General features: G+C 39.5%; 1 protein-coding gene across 1 annotated transcript in view; it reads right to left on the bottom strand.

Moving 5' to 3' along the window:
- Nucleotides 1–2,985: 2,985 nt before the first annotated feature.
- ARMC3 (armadillo repeat containing 3) overlaps nt 2,986–24,056 on the bottom strand; it is a 72,461-nt gene continuing 51,390 nt past the window's right edge. The window contains 12 exon segments of the mRNA XM_053654718.1: nt 2,986–3,206; nt 3,209–3,229; nt 3,232–3,279; nt 8,526–8,674; nt 10,029–10,033; nt 10,577–10,665; nt 10,668–10,779; nt 13,628–13,704; nt 13,707–13,770; nt 19,115–19,165; nt 19,168–19,211; nt 19,214–19,356. Coding sequence (XP_053510693.1) covers nt 2,986–3,206; nt 3,209–3,229; nt 3,232–3,279; nt 8,526–8,674; nt 10,029–10,033; nt 10,577–10,665; nt 10,668–10,779; nt 13,628–13,704; nt 13,707–13,770; nt 19,115–19,165; nt 19,168–19,211; nt 19,214–19,356 — 1,024 coding nt within the window.

Genomic DNA, 24,056 nt, shown 5'->3' with positions numbered 1-24,056 from the left:
TATTCTTAACCTCCCCCTGGCTATTTTGCATCTACCACTTATGCCCCTTATTCCCTGTATCTTTTTCCCTATTCTCTTCTGTTACCCTTTCTGCTGATAACCCTCTATGTGATCCTCATTTCTGTGATTCTGTTCCTGTTCTAGTTGTTTGCTTAGTTTGTTTTTGTTTTTTTTTAGGTTCAGTTGTTGATACTTGTGAGTTTGTTGTCATTTTACTATTCATATTTTTAATCATTTTTTTCTTAGATAAGTCCCTTTAATATTACATATAATAGGAGCTTGGTGATGATGTACTCCTTTAACTTGACCTTACCTGGGAAGCACCTTATCTGCCCTTCTATTCTAAATTATAGCTTTGCTGGAGAGAGTAACGTAGGTTGTAGGACCTTGCTTTTCATGACTTTGAATACTTCTTTCCAGCCCCTTCTTGCTTACAAGGTTCCTTTTGAGAATCAGCTGATAGTCTCGTGGGAACCCCTTTGTAAGTAATTGTATCCTTTTTCTCTTGCTGCTTTTAAGATTCTCTCCTTAGCTCTGGTTGGTGTGGCTCAGTGGATTAAGTGCCCACATGTGAGCTGAAGGGTCACAGGTTTGATTCCCAGTCAGGCCACATGCCTGGGTTGCAAGCCAGGTCCCCAGTAGGAAGCATGCAAGAGACAACCACACATTGATGTTTTTTTGCCTCTCTTTCTCCTTCCCTTCCCCTTTCTCTAGAAATAAATTTATTTTTAAAAGATTCTGTTTATTTATCTTTAGAGGGGAAGGGAAGGTGAGAGGAAGAGGAATGTCGATGTATGGTTGTCTCTCATGCATCCCCCTCTGGGAACTGGCCTGCAACCCTGGCATGTGCCCTGACTGGGAATCGAACTGCAATCCTTTGGTTCGAAGGCCCACACTCAATCCACTGAGCCATACCAGCCAGGGCTTCTAAAAATAAATTTAAAAAATCATTTAAAAAAGATTCTCTCTTTATCTTTAATTTGGGTAACTTATTTATGATATGCCTTGGTGTGTTTCTTCTTGGATCCAACTTCTCTGGAACTCTTTGAGCTTCCTGGACTTGCATGCCTATATCCTCCATTATTTGGGGGAAGTTTTCCTTAATTATTTTTCAAATAAATTTTCAATTTCTTGCTCTTCCTCTTCCCCTTCTGGCACCCTTATGCTTCAGGTGTTGGAACATTTACAGTTTTCCCAGATGTTCCTAAGCCCCTCCTCATTTTTTGAATTCTTGTTTCTTCATTCTGTTCTGGTTCAATATTAATTTTTTCCTCCTATTCCAAATCATTCATTTGATTCCTGGTTTTTTCCCCCTCACTGTTGGTTCCTTATATATTTTTCTTTATTTCATTCTGTATAGCCTTCATTTCTTACTTTATTGTGCGTTCATACTCAATCATTTTTGTGAGCATCCTGATTACCAGTGGTTTGAACTCTACATTGGATGGGTTGGCTATCTCTTCATTGCTTAGTTCTTTTTGGGGGTTTTGCTCTGTTCTTTCATTTTGGCCATATTTCTTTGTCTCAGCACACCAGTCTGGATGAATGTTTCTTCTTTCATTCCTTTGTTGTTGGACTTCCACACAGTTCAATTTTCTGGCAGTTCTGGGTTTTGTTTGTTGTTTTTTTTTTACTTTAAATTGGTTGTTCTTCTTCTTTTGGTTGTGCAAGTTAGCAAACCTACAACTCTATTTTGTCTGGAAGCCCCCAATATTCTCTTTTTTTGTTACATCTTTCATATCTTTGAAATCTACTTTAAATAGTCTCTGGATCAAAGCAGACTTGAAAATGCTTAAAAGATTTTGTATGCTCTGACAGGTGTCCAACCTTTTGGCATCTCTGGGCCACATTGGAAGAAGAGTTGTTTTGGGCCACACATTAAATATACAAACACTAATGAAAACTAATAGGCAAAACAAAGGTCCATGCATAATTTAGAGTTTTGTATTGGGCTGCATTTCTAGCCATCCTAGGCAAGTCTGTAGGATGTGGGTTCGTCACCCATGCATCCATGTGATAGTTCATGAAATTGCATGATAAATATAATAATCACACTGTCTGATATACAGAACTTGAAATAAAAAATTATACAGCCCTTGAAATCACAAACTGGTTCATACAGAATAATCTTGGCCTTAATTTCTAAAATCAAACTCACTTTTTAACACCTTCTAATAAAATGGTAAACTTTTAAACTTTGAACAGGTAAACTTTAAAGTCTGACCAAGAAATAAATACTTCATGAGATTCATCATATTACTTATTTTTATCTCTCTTACTATTTGAAATGTGTGTTTGCTCTGTTCTGTGCACAATTCCTCAGCAAAGATTTATTCTGTTTCTATTTTTCAAAGTTTCCCAGAGAAGCAGAATTTTAAAGTTGTTTAAATTTAAAATAATGTTTTTGTCACTCAGCATTAAAATGTGTAAAAGCAAAACAGAATTGCTTTCAACTAGAGGTATATTTCCAAGTCAACATAGATAGGACAAATACAATTTATGGAAATAGGTTTTAGAAATATTTATAGCTTAGTGGAGTATCTTTAACATTGTTCTAAACACATTTTTAAAACAAGAACAAAAATTTTTAGAATTTGTAATACTGGAATAGCTCTATAAATATTCCAGCTATAAAGAACTGTAATACTATGAAAGTGAGAATGTGACTGAAGACACTGAATGGCACTGAGGTTATTTAACCACGTGTTCCTGAAGTGTTCCGGGCGTGAAGACTGACAGCGGTGAGGCCACAGAGTTGTCTGGGATCAGCAGCTGAGTGTTTTTACGGCAGGAGTCCCAACGGGCAGAGACAGTCCTTTGGAAAGACTGCGGGGATTAATTTTGACAATAATAAGCTTTTCATGAGGGACAGGAAGCATATGACGATCTAATCAGGCTAAACTTTTGCCAAAGCCTGAATTCAGAAGCATAGTCATGTCAATCCAAGTTTCTCATTTCCACACAGAGAAAAGCTTTCTAATACTTTTATTTAAATAAATAAAAGTTATAGGTGAACTTCATGGAAAATGTATAGAATAAATTTCTTGTTTGAGCCCTTTTGTTTTGATAGTTTTTGAGAAATTTGTAAAAATCTGCTTCTTTACATTTTAGTTTCATTAGTCCACCTGGATGGAACATGAGGTCAACAATGTATATTTCAGGAGGGAGACCCCCAATCACTTCCTTCTGAGATCCATCCATCAGCCAACTTCGTTCCATGCTCTGTGCACTCCCCTAGAACCAAAGAGCAGCCTATGTCACTTTTATCAGCCAGAGCCTGTGGGTGAAAACACAAGATCAACCAAGAGTGAAGAGGGAGAGGGGTGAGGGTAAGTCCTTAGTGTAAGACCCACCTTGGCTGAAGGCGAAATATACAACTCTTGCAGAGAAGGGCTTAGACCGGAGGCTGAAACAATGTGGAATATTGTGCTAGGAGCCAACAAAATGTGGTGGGTTTCCTTGATCCTTAAGATCCTGTAGATTTAAAACCTCTGTGTAGGTCCTGCTGGGAAGTGACATTTTTCAGGCGGTTCCACTGCATTGTATCAGCACAAGATTGATAATGTCTTTGGAGAAAAGCTATTCCACAGGCTTTCAGCACTGGTGCATCTATTAATCTTTCCATGTGCCTAGGCTGCTCTCTGGCTGTGATACACAGTGAGATTGAATGGAGGGACCAAATGGGTGGGGGCCCATTTCTAGCCAGTTTATTCTGGGTGATGTAGACAGACAGCTGTTGTAGAGCAGGAGAGAAATTGCGAGTGGTTGGTCCTTCCCAGGCTGCCTGCTGCCACCTTCTCAGGGGTTGCTTATGTTCTCAGGGAGCTGACTCTTCAATTTGTCTTGACGTTGAGGTTATTTTTAAAAAGTAGCTCAGTGGATTGAGCATGGGCCTGTGAACCAAAGGATCGCAGTTTGATTCCCAGTCAGAGCACTTGCCTGGGTTGCAGGCCAGTTCCCAGCAGGGGACACATGAGAGGCAACCATAGCCTCTCCTTCCCTTCCTCTCTAAAAATAAATAAATAAAATCTTTAAAAAAATTTTTAAAAGGAGCTTTAAAATAATCTGGAAACTTCTTAGCCACATTACAGTGGATAAGAGAGCTGGATCACACTGCCTGGGTTTGAATTTCAGCTCAGCCACTTACTAGTTGTTGTCACCTTATGCAGATGACTCGGGCTCTGTGTGCTTCTATTTCTTCTTCTGTGAAATGAGGAAAACAGCAGTCTAACCACCCTCCACATAGGGGGTTTATAAAGATGAAGGGAATTAATTCGTGTTGAGTACTTAGAACGTGAATGCTGGCACAGACTGAGTACTCAATAAACGTGCCTGGTACTAGAAGGCAAGAATTGTGTTGTTTCAATAATCTCTATATTCATGTATTAAGGTAATTTATCTAATGTATAGCACTCTGTAATATTGTGACTTCTACTTAGAAATGTATTTTGGTCTTCAGGGTTTCTGGCACAGAACTCCTAAAACCCTTAGAATTTCCTAGATGAGAGCCATAAAGGTGCCTTTTGTTATGCTAATGAATGACTGTTGGACCTCACCTGAGGATGAAGCTGGTTGCCCAGAGAATCAACCACTTGATTAGAGGTTTGGAACTTTCAGTCCTACGCCCTCCCACTACCTCTGCAGAGAGAGGAGGGGCTGGAAGTTGAATCAGTCAATGGCCAATGCCTATGTAATGACGCCTCCCTCCGCAGAAACCCCAAAGGACAGGGTTCCAGAGCTTCTGGGTTGGTGAACAGGTAGAGCTTTGGGGTAGTGGCCCTCCTGAGGTCATGGATGCTCCACACCCTTTCCCCACACCTTCACCTGTGTTCATCTCTCCACCTGGCTGTTACAAAGTTACATTCTTTCATAATAAAATGGTAATCTAAGAGGTACGATGTTTCTCTGAGTTCTCTGAGCAGCTCTTGAAAACTAATTAAACCCAAAGGTCCGGTTGTTGGAACCCCCAACCTATAGCTGGCCAGTCAGAAGCACAGGTGATAACCTAGTCTTGTGACTACCATCTGAAGTGGAGTAGGGAGCCATCTTGTAACACTGAGCCCTTATTCTGTGGAATCTAATGCAATCTCTGGGTAGATAGTGTCAAATTGAGTTGAATTATAGAAACCCAGCTGTTGTCCGAAAATTGCTTTTATATGTACGACACCTTCCCTCCTATGTTGGAGTTAGTACTAGAATCATTTAACACTCATAGTTTAGTGGGGTAGAGAGAAAAAAAATAAACATACAGGGGTTTGCAAAAGTAGATTTACAGTTGTTTGCGTAGAAAATAATACAATAATTAATCAACAATAATACAAGAAACTGTATATTTTGCATACTCACAACTATAAATCTACTTTTGCCCACCCCTGTATAATTATCTTTTCCAAAATAACTTTTCTGAAAAAACCGATCTCTTACTCCATGGCAAGACACATTAAATAATCAAAACAACGTCATGAAAGAGATACTATTGTATTTCCTGTTTTACAGAGAGTAAAGCTGAGGTCAGGTAATTTTCCAAGGTCATAGTAGGTGGTGACCCGATGTGAGAGCCAGGGACTCGGTCTCAGGAGGATGAGTTCTGAATCTCAGAATGACACTACCTGCAGCTGAGATGAATCTGAAGTCCCTGGGGTTTTTGGTGAAATGAGAAATCCCACCATTGGCTTAGAGAAGAGGTGAAAACGGAAAAGCTTAGAAAGAAGGGCTGATGTGGGGCATGGCTGCTGAGGAAAACGGGAGACGCCTGTGACTAGGAGCTGGAAAAAGGTGGCCGGGCTGCCTGCTAGTCCACCCACGATGGGCACCCTGAATCCTCTGTGACAATCCTCACTGTCATGTTCTGCAGCTGGAGTGGCATCAGTGGGAAGGACAGGCAATCAGACTGGTGGGCTGGCCAGGCGGAGGAGTAAAAGGATCAGGGGCAAAAAAATGAGGGAAATTAGTGAGCAAATTATAAGGTCTGTGGACAATTCATCTAGGCTGCCAAGGAAACAAAAACTGAAGCCAAAAAAGAGCCAAAAACTGGAAGAAAATGGGAGAGACAAAGAATATATGTAAGATGAGTGAAAGATTTAGGAGGGGTGAAAGGATAAGGGACTTTATCAGTGAGTCAAGTTAGTGTTCAGGATTTCATTGGTGGGCAGGCAAGGCCTGGGTAATTAATTGCATGAGTCAGTTGAAATATCAGGGTAAAGAATTCAGGTTGGCATAATGTTAGAGACTGGGTACTTGTCCCCTCCCCAAAATTTACATGTTGAAGCTCTACCCCCAAATGTGATGGTATTTGGAGGCGGAGCCTTCAGAAGGTAATTAGGTCCAGATGTGATCACGAGGGTGGAACTTCCATGGTGGCATCAGTGCCCTTATAAGAGGAGGGAGAGACCAGAACTCTATCTCTTTGTGCCAGGTGATTTTACACTAAAAAAAAGGCAGATGCAAATCAGGAAGTGGGCCCTCATCCAACATTGAATCTCCCGGTATCTTGATCCTGGATTTCTCAGCCTCTGGAACTATGAGAAGTGAATCTTATTGTTCAAGGCACCCTGTCTATGCTATTTTTTTACAGAAGCCCAAGCCAACTAATCTGGTATCTATGAGACACTTACATGTATCTGGCTAGAGGGTAGGGAGATACACAAATGTGGGGTCAGGAGACATTTGTGGGACAGAGGAAAGCATCTGGAAGGTAGGTGGTATTTAAGGCCACAGGGAAGGATGGCCTCACCCTGTGAAGTACATAGAGGAAGAAGAGAGAAAAACCTGTATCAGAGCCTCGAAGGACCCCAGTGTTTGAGAGAGGGGTAGAGGAAAAGAGGTCTCCAAAGGAGACAAGATGAAGTAGTAAGAGAGGACAAGTTACTAAAGAGAGCAGTGTCAAAGAAAGAGAATGATCAAGGATAAATTCTATTGTCTATCAAGTAAGACAGACAACAGATCCCTCTCGTTCTTCTTGAGGGAGAGCAAAGGCCATACTGCAGTGAGTTGGGGAAAAAAATGAGAGGTGCGCCAAGGAGGGACAGAGTCAGGATGACTTGGTTTTGACCAGGAATGAGAACTGTCTATGGTAGAAGCATTATTGTAGGTTTTCATTCAGATAAGAATGGGTTCACATTCCAGTTGGACCTCTGGTTGACCTTAGGTAAATTTCTTCTCTAAGTATCTGTTTTCTTATCTCTAAAACAAGGAGTTATTTCACCATTGGCATTTTTGAGACTCTTCACCATTATATTTATCAAACGCCTGGCACACAGGTAAAAGAGGTGGTGGTGGTGATTATAGGAGCTGTAGTAGTGGCTGTGGATATCATGAGAAGAGAAAATAGACTTACTCTTTAAGTATGTAGATTTAATTTTAGATTTTAAAGGAGAAACAGCTAAGAGAGAGAAAGAGATTAAAGACGGGAGAGGAGAATCGAAAGAGCAAGAAATCCAAGGAGTTAGAACAGACTGACATCTGGATTATAAACAGAATTAGGGACTGGAGGCAATGTACACGTGGACGTAATGAGGTTTATAGGTACTTGGGAGAGGATAAGAATTTTATACATTCAGTCTATAGTTTAGAAACCATTTCCTTAGCTCCTATTATATCACCAACAATGGATACAATGAAGAAAAACAGAGATCTCTTAAACCCGATCCTTCTCCAGTGTACCGCACCTCAGTGAATGGCGCCACTGTTACCAGCTGCCCCTCCTAGAACTTAGAAACCATTCTGTCTTTCCCTTGTTTTCTCTCACGCCACACCTGCGCAATCAGCAACTCCTTTCAGCTTTATCTCTTGAATCTCCCTCTAAATTCACCCCCTCTCTCACATGCTCAACACTGCCTTCGGTAAAGGCCATTCATACCTCTTGCTCCAGTAACCTTCCAACTGGTCTTCCTGTCTCCAGTCTTGCCCCTGCTCTAGTCCATTCCACATTCTGTTGCCTGAAAGGTCTGTGAAAATAGTGTTGCCCATTCATTTCCCCTCAATAACTTTTGGCTACTCACATGGTGCTTTATGATTTGGTCCTTTAGACTTATCCAACCCTTCTTTCTCCATCCAGACAAACTATTCTACATTTCCCAAATGGCCCATTGACTCATACCTGTAATCTTGTATAAAAGGTTTACTTTGTTTAGAATACTCTTGCCTCGTTTCTTATCTGCTGGAATCCCATGTCACCTCTAACATATAATTTTCTCTCCTAAGACTTTCCCTGACATCACCTCAGAACCCAGAATTCTGGCTTAGGTATGCCTTGTATACAGGGACAGTTCCTCTGGTGTCTTTATATTCCCAGACCCCAGAAGAGGCCGTGGCTTCTGGTTGGTGTGTGATAAATATTAAATTTATATGCTTTTAACAGTCTGTGAATATATATGTACTTCTGTGTATGTGTATACACACACATATACATCTCAAATCTAAGTGATAGGATTAATATTATCCAGTTGGCAGCTGGCTCACTCTATTATGATAAAGAGAAAACATTTTTACCTAATGGCAAATGAGGCAAAACATCTTAAATATCTTGAAAAGCAAAGCTCAATGGTAGAAGATTCCTTCTTTGATTTGTCCAATTGGCACAACATTGAATTTAAGTTGAAATTTTATTTTACTTATATGAAGTTGCCAGCTGAAATTTTGTAGTTTCTCTTTTGGAATTTTACTGCCCATTTTCCTGCCACATACCTGTGTCAATTACATTGAAATCAAATCATTCAAGTTTAATATCTCACTTTGGATGCTTTGAGTGTAACTATATGGGTAATTATAAAAACTATATTCCCTCTGATTTTAGTGTTTGCTTTTTTCTTTAAAATGTACTTATTGTAACTAGGTTAACATTAGGCTTACTGAATTCAAAATGTCATATAGAAACTGAAATTCTAACAATTTTATTCAACACATGGAAAGAAATGCATGTGAATTTTCCCAATAAGATACAAATCAGTATCATTAAATTAGTATCAATGGAGATTTAGAATTTTATCCTATTCTTGAAAAGTATTTGTAAATGTCTATCTGAAATCCAAGGCATGGTACTAACGTATGGTCTTTCTTTCAAGAAATTTAAACTCAGAGACAAGACAAACACATAGAAATTTTCCCGTTAGACTTCTAAATATTTTTAAGTTTTATAATGTTTTTCTTTTAAATTTCATTATGTTTCAAATTTAGTGAAAGACATGACATTTACATAACAGTGAAGTTAGAGGAGAGAGGAAGAAGCAAAAAGGACAAACAAGAAACAGGTGAGGATGCAGGATGGCCATGGTACACTTTGCCTACGGGTTTCTCTTAATGTAGGTTCTCCCTGAAGAAATCAGGAAACGCACCTGCAAAAATCTTCTGTAGACTAAGGCTACTGCATCTTAGAGTAAAGTCAAAATTGCATATTTTAAAGAAAGAATTTCTCCTTGTTGCATATGGAAGGGAGCAAAAAACAATTGTGAAAAGCGAGAGAAAGAGCTGAGGAGAAAGATTCTGACCTGACCCACAGTCTCACTGCCCAGGTGCCCTGTAATGAAGGCCAGCAGCTCAAAGCATGAGGACAAGTCTCTGTCTCCATCCTGATGTAGACCCAGGTTAAAAAACAATTATTTGGAAATGATGAGAAAGTATTTCTGATAGGAACAAAGTATGAGGGAATTTGACAAACGTTGAAATGAGCTAAACCAGAGTTCTGCTTAAGCCATCACTTCTCAAGGATATGAGGAATCTTTGGTAGCCAAAAAAAATGCTTTCGTCCAGTTTTGCCTGATAAGAAGTCAACGATCTGGTGGCTGGGCTTCTTGTAGTTGTCACATTGGGGTTTGATGACTGCATCTCACTTCTGTTTGGAGTAGATACAAGTTCCCATGGAGACCGCAGCTGTTGCACAATCCAGTAGCTCACCTGCTGGTTGGTGTCAATCAAGAGGGCATCCTCCGTTTCCAGTGATTCCTGTTCCCTTACAGCTACCAAGTTAAGTTCTCAGCTTCTCTTAGTGGAATCAGATTAGACACTGAGCCTGCCCAAACATTTCGGTATACTCACTCTCCCACTTTCGAGCAATGTGAAACGTATAAAGATGGGAGACAGTTGTTTGTATTAGTAAACAGCTTGTGAATTTACAAATAATTCACAGTAGAATTTTTTAAATTGTGAGAAATTTAAAGAAGTTCCCTACCCTATATACACAATAAATGATGTACTTCTCGAACTTTTGATTCATCAAACAAGGTGATTCCTCAGGATCCCATTGGAAGATGCTTCTTGTGGTTTAGCAGGAGAAAATGACAGGCATCTTTGCCTGTTTTTATTTTTAAATGTATTTATTTATTTTAGTAAAGCATAGTTGGCATATGCACAGGCATTTTTAAAGCAATTTCTAACTCCTAGTTCTGATTCTTGGCAGAAATATGATCTAAAATAGAAACTGAGAAAAAATTCAATTCATGTGCTTCCGCTTCAGAATCAGAGGTAGGGAGCAGCAAAGTTCAATTTTATTATGGAGCAGTTGTCTAAAATTTGGCTAAAACTGAAAACCAGTAAAATAAAATATTTTTCAGAAATTAAAAATGTACATGTGTGTATAGACAACTTACTTTGCAAGAGCTTCAACCTGTTCCTTTGTGTTTGTTATGGGAAGTATTGGTTTGGTCACTTCACACACGTAAGCACAGAAGTAGGATCAGAGGGAGGGTACCATTCTTTACAGGGGCCTCCTTCTCCAGCCCATTTTTGTGCTGCTGTAACCTCTTCCTCCTCCTTCAGCTTTTCCTCCTCTTTATTTCCTCTGCCTTTCCTTTAAGAGTAAACAACAACAATAAAAATGAATAAGCACTCACTGTGCTCTGAGTTCATCTGAAGAACACCCCAGAAAATCAGTGTTTATACCTCAATGACCACACCGCACAGTTGTCAAATTTTCCATGACAATGATATAGTTTTAGAGTTCCTATGTTTTGCAGTTCTCTTAATTTTCAAGAGAACACTATAGGATTGATATATATAATGAAAATCATGTATTTGTCTTTTGTAAAATTGCATAGCAGCCTGTCTGGACCATTATAAGTATGCAATAAATATATATTGAATTGGAAAAAAATCGATTGCCTTCTCAGGAAGTCTATGCTGGTTTCATATCATCTCCTGTTTCAGTTGACACCTTCTGAAAGAAGAATTTGTACCACAGTTTTTAAAAAATATTATCCAAAATGTAGAAAAAAGCAAAACAAAACAAGGATGGCATTGAATTAACATCACCCAGGGGCAAAGACTCACCAAAAGTTTTCCTGGGCAAATGTAATTAGTTATTTTTTATTATTAAATTTGTTGGGGTGACATTGGTTAATCAATTCATACAGGTTTCAAGTGTACAACTCAACAAAACATCACCTGCACACTGCACTGTGTGCCCATCACCCAAAGTCTCTCTCGTTCGGTCCCCATTTATCCCTCCTTTGTCCACTTTCACCGCCCCACACCCCCTTAAAATGTCCTTAGTTCTCCACTTGGAAAAAATGGAATGTGCTTAATAAACAGTAAAGATACTGTTTAATTAAAATATACTATTAATTAAAAGTTTCTGACTTAGAGAATTTAGTAGTTATTGTATAGATTTTTATTTAGTTAGATGCAAATTATTTCTGTCTAGTGGAAAAGATACTTCCAAAGGTTATCATTTATTGTTCTAGAGGATGGTTAATATCCAACAGGATGGTTTTTTTATGTGGCAATCCTTTTCTAACTTTTCTAAATTAAATACCTAGCTTCTCAAATGTTCTTGGAACCAGTGTTGACATCTTACTGACTGTTTCTAGTTAATGAGTTGAACAAAAAGAATGGTGTGGGTTCTTTTGCCAGGTAACCTAGAACAAGCACACTTTACCCTGTGTCTCCCACTCAATACAGTCATAAAACCTGGGAAGAATATATACAATAGCTATTTGAAAACTCTGAAAAGTAATCAATAGCAGAGAGACCAGAGAAGACATTGAATTACTCCCGAACTGTTGGTGAGTTTAACTTGTTTATTTATTTTCATCCACTATTCTACAAGCTGAACTAAACATAGCCCCAAATGTGAAAGTGGGCATCTGCACAGACAGTTGAAGCTCAAGGAGAAGCCTATTGGAGAAACAGGAAAGAGAGAAAGTGAAGAAAATCCCTGCTTGTTTCTTATTTTTCTCTGTTCTCTTGTGCTCCAGCCCCTGAAGAATCCTGTGACAGTGATCGCAGTGGTGGCATCAGGGTCCCTAAGAGACTAAGAGTACCTTATACTCAGTCTTCCTGCTGTTTGGTTATAGATATGGATACAGTCATGGCAAGAGTGTATCAGGGCAGGTTTTGGCTTGGAGACTGAAAAGGAAGCCCCAACAGCCAGAAAAGACAAAGAAGATCATGGAGAGGTAGGAGCTCAGGAAAGTAACCCATAAAAATTTGTTTATGGATTTCTCCCACACTGTGTGTGCATGGTTCTGACTCAAAAAAGCACTCGCCTAAGTTTTGAGGGTTAAACTATGGGACAGACCATGTTCCAAGTCCCAAACTGGAAACTAGTTGGCATACGTGTAGGACTGATTCAAACAGTACTCCAAAGCCTTTGAAAATGAGCCTGACAGTGGAATGAAAACTCACAGAACACTGGTTGGAATATGAAGATTGAAAACGACTGTGTCAATTACCTTTTAAAACACACACATATACACAACAGAGAATTCTTCTTAGAATGTACATAATACCCATAAATAAGAACTGTAGGACTCATAACATAATATTACAATCTAATTACTCAGCCTCAACTCATATGAGAAAAGACAATCAATAGAGGACAATGCCCACATGATGCAGATGTAACATCCAGCAATTAGTAATGAACACTCTTGGAATAAATAGAAAGTCTTAGAAAGAAATAGGAGATATAAAATAGAATATTGGAGTGAAAGAACACAATACCAAAACTTAGCAAAATGTAATTTTGAATAGGTTTAAGAGAATAGAGATAACAGAAGAAATAATCCAATAACTTGAAGATAGATCAATATGAATTATCCAATCTGAACAACACAAAGAACAAAGATTGAAGAAACAACTGATGGAGTCTCAGGGACTTGTTGTGCAATAAACAAAGACCTAATATTGGTGTCATCAAACTCCCAAAAGAAGAGAAAGATGAAGTACTTAAAAAAAATGAATCATTAGGAGTGAGATGGCTTCATCAATTTGGTTAAAGACATAAATCTACATAGTCAGGAATTGTAGTAAATGTCAATGAAATAAACCCAATGAATTTACCTCCTGGGAAATTCCGACACATCAAAATGAACTATCGAACCCCAAAGGCAGCCCTGGCAGGTGTGGCTCAGTTGGTTGGAGCATTGTCCTGGGTTGTGGGTTTGGTCCTGGTTGGGATGTGTGTGGGACGCAGCAGACTGATGTTTTTCTTGCATCAATGTTTCTCTCTAGCTCTTTCCCTTCCTCTTTCTCTGGAATCAATGAGTATGTCCTCAGGTGAAGATTTAAAAAAAAGGGCAAAGCAGATGACATGATTGTCTATGTAGAAAATCCCAAGAAACCTACCAAAAAACAAAGAAACCTCCTAGAGCTAACATGTGAGTTTATCAAGGTTTCAAGATATCAGATCAACATACAAATTGAATCTGCATAGTTCAGTGGCCATCAGCTCATCACTGGTACAGACCATTATGTCCCAGCTGGCTACCATCTGACCTTGGCATTCCTAGAGCACAGGAGCTCTATGAAGGGCTCCAATGCCCCTGAATTTCCTAACTGCAAGCAGAAACCAGCATTTAATGCATTAGGAGTCCTGTATATAAGCATTATGCCTTCCAAAAAATCTCATTATTTGATTGTTTTAAAGGTTGTAACTATGTAAAAACATTTTAGGATGTGTCCCTATTTAGGTTTATTAAATTCAGGGGAAAGGTCAATTGCAAACCCCTATATACAGGAGCCAATTTTCTGCTCAAAGTCAACAAGGGGCCACAGTAAAGACATTGAGGGAGGTCACAGTGATTTTGCACAGGGGGGCAACTGGGAAAAGAGCCATCTTCTCACTGCCCACCAGTGGGATGCCCTGTACTTATTCACTCAGCTCAACACTGAATGTCCATTTGGCCCTAAGGTAGACAGAAGAATGGTTTCCCAAAGATGCCCTTATTCCTAGAAGAGATTTTGCAAATGTAATTAAGTTAAGGAGTTGAGATGGGAAGATTGTCCTAGATTATGGGTTGAGCCCAATGGAATCATAAGGGTACTTAAAAGAGGGACACAGAGTGCCAGGAGCAGAGAAAGGAGGTGCATAGAAGCAGATGTTGGAGTGATGGAGGAAGGGGGCACAGCTGAGGAATGCAGGTGCTGGTAAAAGCTAAAAATGGCCAAGAAATGGGATTTTCCCCAAAGCCTCCAGAAAGGATATCACTCGGCTGACACCTTGATTTTAGCCCATTTTCAGATTTCTGACCTCTCGAACTGTGAGATAGTGGGTTTGTATTGCTTTAAGACACGAAGCTGTGGTGGTTTGTTATGGCAGCAACAGGAAACTAACGCAGCCCCCATGGCTGGGCAGGGGGCGCTGCTGCAGGCAGGGCAGGGCCTCGGACGTGGCCGCCAGGTCCGCAGTGTGGCCCCAGCAATGCTGAGGCCATAACCTACACAGAGACCCGTTTCTGTTATCCTTGCACAGTGCCTTTTCTTCGTTTCTCCAAAAAGTAAAAAAGAGAAGAAAAATAGTAAAAGAACTGGACAGAATTACATTCATTACATTATTAAAAGAAATTACTTATGCACAAAATTATTACAACCAGAAAAAAAGATTTGACCGAGCTATTGTTTCACTGTCTAAAATGCAGTTCTTTATTATCTGAGCCTGGAGGACATAAAGAATGTTCTGCCAGTCTCTGTGTGCAGCATCCGAAGACACGAGTCCTGGTGGAATATGATCCAGTTTTGATCGTGTTTCTTCTCAAAGGGACCCTGGCAGAGACTGCACATCAGCACAGGTGATTGGGCAGCTTAGAAAAATTTCCTGAGGCATCTTATGCTTAACAGGCCAAATTTCTGAACATCTTTATTTCTGGTATAACATAAGATATATAGTAACCCTGTTCCATGTGTTCTTTTGGCAAAGATGTAATTATCTATTAATTTCTCTACTCATTCTTTCATTCCTCCATTTGTTCATTCATTCATTTCATTTCATTTGTTCATTTATTTAACAAGTGTTTACTCACCATGCACTATGGGCCAGGTGTGTATTAATGATGTGAACACAAGAAAGAAAACACTCAGTTCCCTTCCCTAAAGGAGCTTATTAGAATCTTTCATACAGGAACCATATAATGTAACACAAGGCCCAGGGACACCTGCACAGGGTGTAATGAATGGAAGCACGGAGGAGGATGCACCCGAGTTTCAGGACTGGAGAAAGGTCTCATAAAAGAGATGACTGATCTGGGTTTTGAAGGAGAAAACAGGAGTTTATCGGGATGACAAAAGTGAAACTAGCTCCCCAAGCAGAGGAAACAAGGAACTATAAATAAGAGAACAGGGCATACTGGCAGAATCACAAACAGCACAGTATTCTGAGGTACAGAACTCCACTTGGAAGAGGCTTCAGGCTCAGGCAGGCAGGTGCAGATCACTGAGGGCCCTTGCACAGCACTCTAAGGAGCTCACCTTTAATCTTGGGGCAATGGCACACCTCTGGGGACTTGCAATAATGTGATGAGGGTCACACATTGGAGAGATCAGTCTGGAGGCAGTGTGGGGAGAAGGAGGTGACAGGGGTAGAGAGATCATTGAAGAGACAGCTGCAATGCTCCAGGAAATAGATGGACTACTCTGCAAGCTGCACGGAGATGTAGCCAAGACACTGTTGTCTCTCACTGTGTTCCCCATCCTTAGCACAGTGTCTGGCACATAGTAGTTGGTAAAGAAATATTTGGTGGCTCACTTACTACTTTAATGGAAGAATACAAATGAACTAGTTAAAGGGCACAAAGAAGGGGGATAGAGTAGAAATCTAAGAGACAGAAGAGGAAAGACCTGGGAGCTGAGCATATAGCACAGTGTGAGAGGGTGGACTCTGGACTTGACCTAACACTTACCACCTCGGCTTAGAGCCCAGCATTTCATTCAGCCTCACTGCCCTCATATGTCAAATGGGAATTACAAACATACCTGTTTCAAGTGGGGTTCAAATGAATGTCAAGAGCTTAATACACTGCTTGGCACCAAGTAAGTACCCAATAAATGCTAGCTATTGTCATTTACATTGAGGAGAGAGGGACAAAGTGCTAGGCTGTTTGAGTGAGTGCCATGGTGACAAATGAATATAAGAAAAACAAGACATAAAGGGAGGTTTCCAGGATTATATTAAATCTTTCTAAAGATTTAACCACAAGTAGCAAACACACTTTTATGCGATGGACTTGTAAAAAATGCAATTCTATCTTTTCAAATTTTGCAGCATGAGAAACAAAAGAGTATGTGTAACCTGTGTGCACAATTTCAAGAATCACAGTAAAAAGTACACCTGCTTGTTCACCACCAGCTTGAGAAATGGCACATTTCCCTTATTCTAGGGGACATATCCATGAAAATACTGCTGCGTGGAATATTTGAGGTTTTCCTCCCTATGTTCTCCTCTAGCACTTTTATGGTATTGCAACTCATATTTAAGTCTTTTGTCCATGTTGAGCTTATTTTTTATATGGTGTAAGTTTGTGGTTGAGTTTCATTTTTTTGCATGTAGCTGTCTAGTTCTCCCAACACCATTTGTTGAAGAGGCTATTTTTACTTCGTTTTATGCTTCTGCCCCCTTTGTTGAATATTAATTGACCACAGAGACACGAGTTTATTCCTGGCCTCTCTATTCTGTTCCATTGATCTCTGTGTATGTTCTTATGCCAGTACCAGACTGTTTTGATGACAGTGGCCTTGTAATATAGTTTGATATCATGTATTGTGATCCCTCCTACTTTGTTCTCCTTTTTCAGGATTGCAGAGGCTATTTGAGGTCTTTTGGTTCCATATAAATGTTTAGAGTATTTGTTCTAGATCTGTGAAATATTTTATTGGTATTTTAATGGTCATTTCATTGAATCTATAGATTGCTTTGGGTAGTATGGAAGTTATAATAATGTTAATCCTGCCAGCCCATGAACACAGTATATGCTTCCATTTATTTGTGTCTTTCTTAATTTCTTTCTTCAATGTTGCATAGTTTTCTGAGTACAGATCTTTTACCTGCTTGGTTAGGTTCACTTCTAGGCACTTTACTTTTTTTGTTGCTATATGAAATAAGATTTTTTTCCTGGTTTCTGTTTCTTATATTTCATCATTAAGCAAGGGTCATAAAGGAAAGAATGAGCAAATGGGACTTTATCAAAACAAAAAGCTTCTGCATGGCTAAAGAAAACATCAGCAAAATGAAAAGGGAACCAACCGTATGGGAAAGTTATTTGCCAATAATACTTCATACAGGAACTTAATCTCTAAAATATATAAGGAACTCACACAACTCCACTCCAGGAAGACAAACAATCCAATTTAAAAATAGGCAAAGGACCTGAACAGACACTTCTCCCAGGAGGACATGCAGATGACCCAGAGACATATGAAAGGATGCTCAGCTTCACTAGCCACCAGAGAGATGCAAATTAAAACCACAACGAGATACCACTTCACACTGGTCAGAATGGCCATCATAAACAAATCAACAAACAAGTGCTAGAGAGGTTGTGGAGAAAAGGGAACCTTAGTACACTGTTGGTGGGAATGCAGACTGGTGCAGTCACTGTGGAAAACAGTATGGAATTTCCTCAGAAAACTAAAAATGAAACTGCCTTTTGCCCGGGCAATTCCGCTGCTGGAATTATAGCCTAAGAATCCTGAAACACCAAATTCAAAAGAACCTATGCGCCCCAATGTTCATAGCAGTGTTATTTACAATAGCCAATTGTTGAAAGCAACCTAAATGTCCATCAGTAAATAAGTGGATCAAAAAACTCTGATACATTTATACAATGGAATACTATGCAGGAGAAAGAAAGAAGGAACTCTTACCCTTAGTGACAGCATGGATGGAACTGGAGAGCATTTTGCTTAGTGAAAGGAGCCAGGTGGTAAAAGATAATCACCATATGATTTCACCTATAAGTGGAACTTAATCAACAAAACAAGCAAGCAAAATGTAACCAGAGACACTGAAATAAAGAACAACCTTACATTAACCAGAGGGGAGTGGGGAGGGAAATAATAGGGAGGGAGAAAAGGGGAAGGGTCATCAAGGAGCATGTATAAAGGACCAATGGACAAATCCAAAGTGGGGAGGGATTGGTTGTGGGAGGTGAGGATAGATGAGGCAAGAGAAAGTGGAGGAAAATGGAGACAACACCATTGTCTCCATTGTTGTTTAAATGGAACTTAAACAACAACAGTAAACAAACAAACAAATAACTAACTAACTAAATAAATAAAAAAGAGCAGGCGAATTTCAATAACCTTGAGCCTCAGATGCTCCTCTGAATCACACCCATACTCTTAATCCCACAAGAGGAAACCACTTTCTTGAACTTGGGGTTCATCATTCTCTTGCTTTTTTTATAGTTCTAACTTGTATCTAACTTAGCTTTGCATATTTCTGAATGATATGCACATGGAATCACTAGATACATTCTTCGCAACTGGCTTCTGCTGAGCATTAAGTTTGTTGAGATTCATCTCTGCTGATGTCTGTAGCAATAGTTCATTCATTTTCATTGATGTGAGATCCCATTTTGTGAATATACCATATTTATTTATCTACTCTATTAACAGTTGGAAAATTGGTTTGTTTCCAGTTCTTTAGACATTATAAACAATGCTTCCTAGAGCATAGAGGCAAGAGATTATTCCAGGAATATATACTTGATAATTGAAACAGAATTGACTATTTACGAGTTATGCTCACCTTCTTAGTTAGATAATGCCCTTTTGTTTTCCAAAACATTACATCAGTTTGGAAAGACTTAAATAATAAATCTGTTCAAACACTTGAAAATGTTTCAAATTAATCCACCCAGAAGTATGAACCAGAAAAAAGAGAGCAAATGTCTTTTCAAATTCTCACCTCTGTCCGGGCCTCGACATCACAGGCAGTTGCCGCAATGGTGAGAGGGTGAGAGCAGCTTTGCTCTGCACGACCATGTTCGCAGACCTCAGCGGGCGACATAGTGACTCTGACTGATCTCCCGCAGGGCCACCTGCATTGCCAAGTTCGTCAGCACAGTGGCAGCGTTGGCAATGGCTCCATCTCGTTTACTGGACAGGAGGTTTATTACTGCACTGATACCATCAGCTTCGGCAGCAGCACTGGGTAAATGAAGGCAAAATGAGTGTCATTCATCTAAGTCCAAGAAATTATCTTTGGAGTGTACAACTGAGCTATGAAACAAATAAGTACATAAATACCATTCTAGAAATAAATTAATTTACAATGTGATAAGCCCAGAATTGAGGCTTTAGCGATTTAAATGAACTCTGGGAGACTTCCGCCAAGATGGAGGCGTAGGTGGAAGCGCTGTGCCTACTCACACAACCAAGTTTAAAAACAATAAATTTTAGCAACAAAAACACAGCCAAACCACAGAAAATTAAACTACACGGAAATCTGACAACAACTAACCCTTCAGCCAAACTGGTAAGAGGGGCAGAGCCAGCAACAGAGTGAGGTCAGGCAGGAAAGATCCACCGGACCAACCCAGACACGCAACCCAGGTGCGCAGGCAGCTGTGAGTGGATCCCAGGTGTGGAGTAGCAGTGGGCAGACCCACTGAGGGCTGACCATGGTCACACATTCTCGCGCAGATAAACCAGTGAAGGAGCGAGCAGTGAGACGGACCATGCAGTGGTGGGAAGCGGTAGAGGGGATCGATATTGTCCCTCTCTGACCTCAGTGTCCCAAACCAGCGACCTGGGTGGCCCCACCATGGTGAACAACCAAGGCTCTGCTCCTCATACCTAACAGGCACAAACAGATCAAAACATGGCTCAAGAACAACTCAGAGCCCCAGAGCCAATAAATCTAAGCAATGAAGAAATAGCCAAACTTTCAGATGCACAGTTCAAAACACTGCTGATCAGAATGCTCACAGAACTGGTTGATTTTAGTCACAAATTAGAGGAACATATGAAGGCTAAGCTAATTGAAATGAATGGAAATGCACAGGAAACCAAAAGTAATGGAAAGGAAACTGGGACTCAAATCAAGGGAGTAGGCCAGAATTCAAAAAAATGAGGAGAGGCTTAGGAACCTTCAGGACATCTTTAAATGTTCCAACATCCAAATTATAGGGCTACCAGAAGGGGAAGAGGAAGAGCCACCAGTGGAAAACTCATTTGAACAAATAATAAAGGAGAACTTCCCCAATCTGGCAAAGGAAATAGACTTCCAGGAAATCCAGGAAGTTCAGAGAGTCCCAAAGAAGTTGGACCCAAGAAGGGACACACCAAGGCACATCATAATTATATTAACCAAGATTAAAATGAAGGAGAGAATCCTAGAAGCAGCAAGACATAAGGGGACAGTCATCTACAAAGGAGTTCCCATCAGACTGGCAGCGGATTTCTCCAAAGAGACCTTACAGGCAAGAAGAGGCTGGAAAGAAGTATTCCAAGTCATGAAATCCAAAGACCTCCATCCAAGATTGCTCTATCCAGCAAAGCTTTCATTTAGAATGGAAGGGCAGATAAAATGCTTCTCAGATAAGGTCAAATTCAAGGAGTTCATCATCACCAAGCTCTTATTATATGAAATGTTAAAGGGACTTATCTAAGAAAAAGAAGATAAAAAAGATGAACAGTGAAAGGACAGCAAACTCACAGTTATTAAGAACCACACCTAAAACAAAAGCAAACTAAGAGGACAGCTAGATCAGGAGCAGAACCATAGAAATGAAGATCACATGGAGGGTTAGCAACAGGGGAGTGGGAGGAGGAGAAGAGCGGGAGAAGGTACAGAAAGTAAGTAGCATAGATGGTAGGTAGAAAATAGATAGGGGGGAGGGCAAGAATAGTATGGGAAATATAGAATCTAAAGAACTTGAGACACGTGGTCACAAACTAAAGGGGGGAATAGTGGGGGAGGGGGTGTGCAGGGTGGGGGAAACAGAACAACTGTAATGGCATAATCAATAAAATATATTAAAAATAAATTAAATAAATGAAGTCTGGGAAATGTCAGGTATGAATGAATTTAAACAATCCTTTTCCTTTATCTGTAGCTTTTGGTTATAGAAAAATGTGTGACTACTTAGAAATGCTTCTACAGATGTTCATTTTTATTCTATTTTAGTCTTAAAGATTTTATTTATTTTTAGAGGGAGAGAAAGGGAGGGAGAAAGCGAGGGAGGGAAACGTCGATGTAATAGAAAAACATCTATTGGTTGATTCTCCTACAAGCCCTAACAAGGAACTGACCTGCAACCCCAGCAAGTGCCCTGACTGGAATTGAACTGGAGACCTTTTGCTTTTCAGGATGACACTCAACCAACTGAGCCACACCAGTCAGGGCTACAGATGTTCATTTTTTAAATCAGTGATACTTACAAGGCCAGGCAATTCTATTCAAAGAAGAAAGTCTATTAAAATATTCCTAACCAGCAGGAAAACAGAGCTTTAAATAGGAGGAATGAGTGAGCATGAGAACTCTGGATTAAGTTAAAATTCTTTAGCCCATCTTTCCCTTTTTAAAATTAGGTTGCTAATTATTGGCAACCTAATAATTAGAGGTTAACACATTTGAAGGCAGCAAGCCACTTTGCATGTGAATATTGCTTTTATAAATTAAACATCAAAAATCAAAGTCATGACATTTACATAAGTAGGTAATTTCAGTAATGTAGGCATATTCAGTTGTTAAATTTCTGATCTCTCATATAAAAAGATTACAGTATATTAACATTTTTAACAAATTAAATATCCTTTTAAGAACACTATACTTGCTATAGTCCTTGCTTTGTAAAACTTAAGAAGCTCATAAAATAGAACATATAAAAAAGGGATCATTTTAATGTCTGGAAGACAGTCAATGATTTGCTATAATGTTTGGGATGGCTTCAAATAAGAGATGTTCCAAGCAATAACATACATAAAGCATCCTGGCTTCAAAGAAAGATCCAAAATTGTGCTAAAAATTCATTTAAATCATCGTTCATTTTATCATAGGAATAAAGGTAATGAAGACAGTAAAAGCATATTTGAGACTCCAATAATATCAACATCTATTTTAAGTTTATATTTGGCACATTTTTCAAAACTTACAGCTATTTTAACAGCCCCAGAATAAGCGAGGCTGTGTGATGCAGCCCATCACCCTGTACTCTGACGCACTTAACTTAGTTGGCACTGTCACTTGCATTTCCTGATTGTAAAGGAGAATTGACAAACTTAAGGACAGAAGTTATCACAATTTTCCAGAAAATAAATCCTCGATAAGGAGACCAGTAGCTGTAGGTGAAAGGAAGCTGCCATAGTGATGCAAACCAGCTCGGAAGGAGCCTGAACAGCAGAGACTGGGGACAGAAGTGACAAGAGGTGGCAGCTCTGAGGAATAAGGGCTGGGTTGGTGTTAACCTCGAAGGTACTTCCCACCCCTGGTTTATACATAAATCCACCCAGAAAGCACACCATGCTAATACCAAGGCAAAGTCAACACCTGATTCCATTTCTCCCTTATTTGCTACATATTTATCCCTTCTGGGGTATCTCTGGCATCCCTTGAAACTAAAATTTGGTTAGATGGCATTTAACTCAAATTTCTAAGAATAAATAAGAATATTGGGAAGAAGTTAATTTCCTTTCTTAGGGAAAAAAACACTTTTAAGATAATGTCACATTTAATTCTCTCTTCTATTATTCATTGATATGGCGGTCTTTTGATTTTATGAATACGGGAGAATTTCAGGGTTCCAATTTATTCATTTATCAGAAACATCATATTCAACTTACAGTTGAAACACTGAATTTAAAAAACTTACAGCAAGAATTGTAAATGATGAATATATTCTAACTAATTAATATATTCTTAAATCTTTCCAAAAAGCATTTTTTCCTCTGACTTATTTTTCAGGCACTTAATGCAATAAGTTCCTTAAACCAAATACTTTTTAATTTTTCCCTCAATCATTATAAACATACCTTGACCAGTCCATTGTCACTTAATAGTTTTTTATTTGATGATTTTCACTGTTTAAAACATCTTGGAGACTAAGAAAGAGCACACAGGGGAGGTATTTCAACTGCACCCAAGACAAGCCAGAGTGTATTAGGTAAATGCTTACCAATAAATTCTCAAAGGCTTTGTCTTCTGTGTATCAGGGAGCTTTTGGAAAATTTAAGTGAGTACACAGGGTCATGCTGCATCCTTTTAATTTCTCTTGTTTAAAAGTAAATGGGGTCATGATGATTAATTTCTCTTGTTTATAAATCAGGTGTACCTCTGCTCACAGCCTTTCTGCTTGGGTTTTGTCTCTGCCTTTCTCCTTTGCTAACTTATATTTGGCTTTGGTTCATTTATAATCCACCTTCTGCTCTTTTCTTTGCTCTTTATGGAGACAGGAAAGGGAAGTACATAAAAACGTGGTTGCTTAAAACACCAGAGACTCTAGCACACAGTGGAATATGGCTTTCACTAAACTGAACACAACTGCCAGCACAGGAAGACGGGCCACACACGCACAGCTGGGAGAGCCATGTGCATGGTGTGGACATGTCTGCCCATGACCATGTGCCCGTCTGTTCATGTGGGAAAAGCATCGCTGTGATTAAATTATTATGGTAAACAAAACAAGCTACTATTCTTACCTGAAAACTAGGTTCAGTTATAAGAGTGCAGAATTTGTACTTAAAAAAAAAGAATTGCATTAATTTTGCATCTCTCAAACCTAATTCTGTTTTATTTCTCCCTGTCTTACGCACACAAGCGGAAGCTGCCGTGTTTCAGAGCACACTTCAGTCTCCTAGACGGTGCTGCGCTATCCGAGTGAGTGGGGCAGCAGTCACACTGCTCGGTT

This window comes from Artibeus jamaicensis, unplaced genomic scaffold, assembly GCF_021234435.1.
Source record: "Artibeus jamaicensis isolate MK-2021 breed Jamaican fruit bat unplaced genomic scaffold, CSHL_Jam_final contig_867, whole genome shotgun sequence".
NCBI lineage: Eukaryota > Metazoa > Chordata > Mammalia > Chiroptera > Phyllostomidae > Artibeus > Artibeus jamaicensis.
This window is presented reverse-complemented; position numbering and strand designations above follow the sequence as displayed.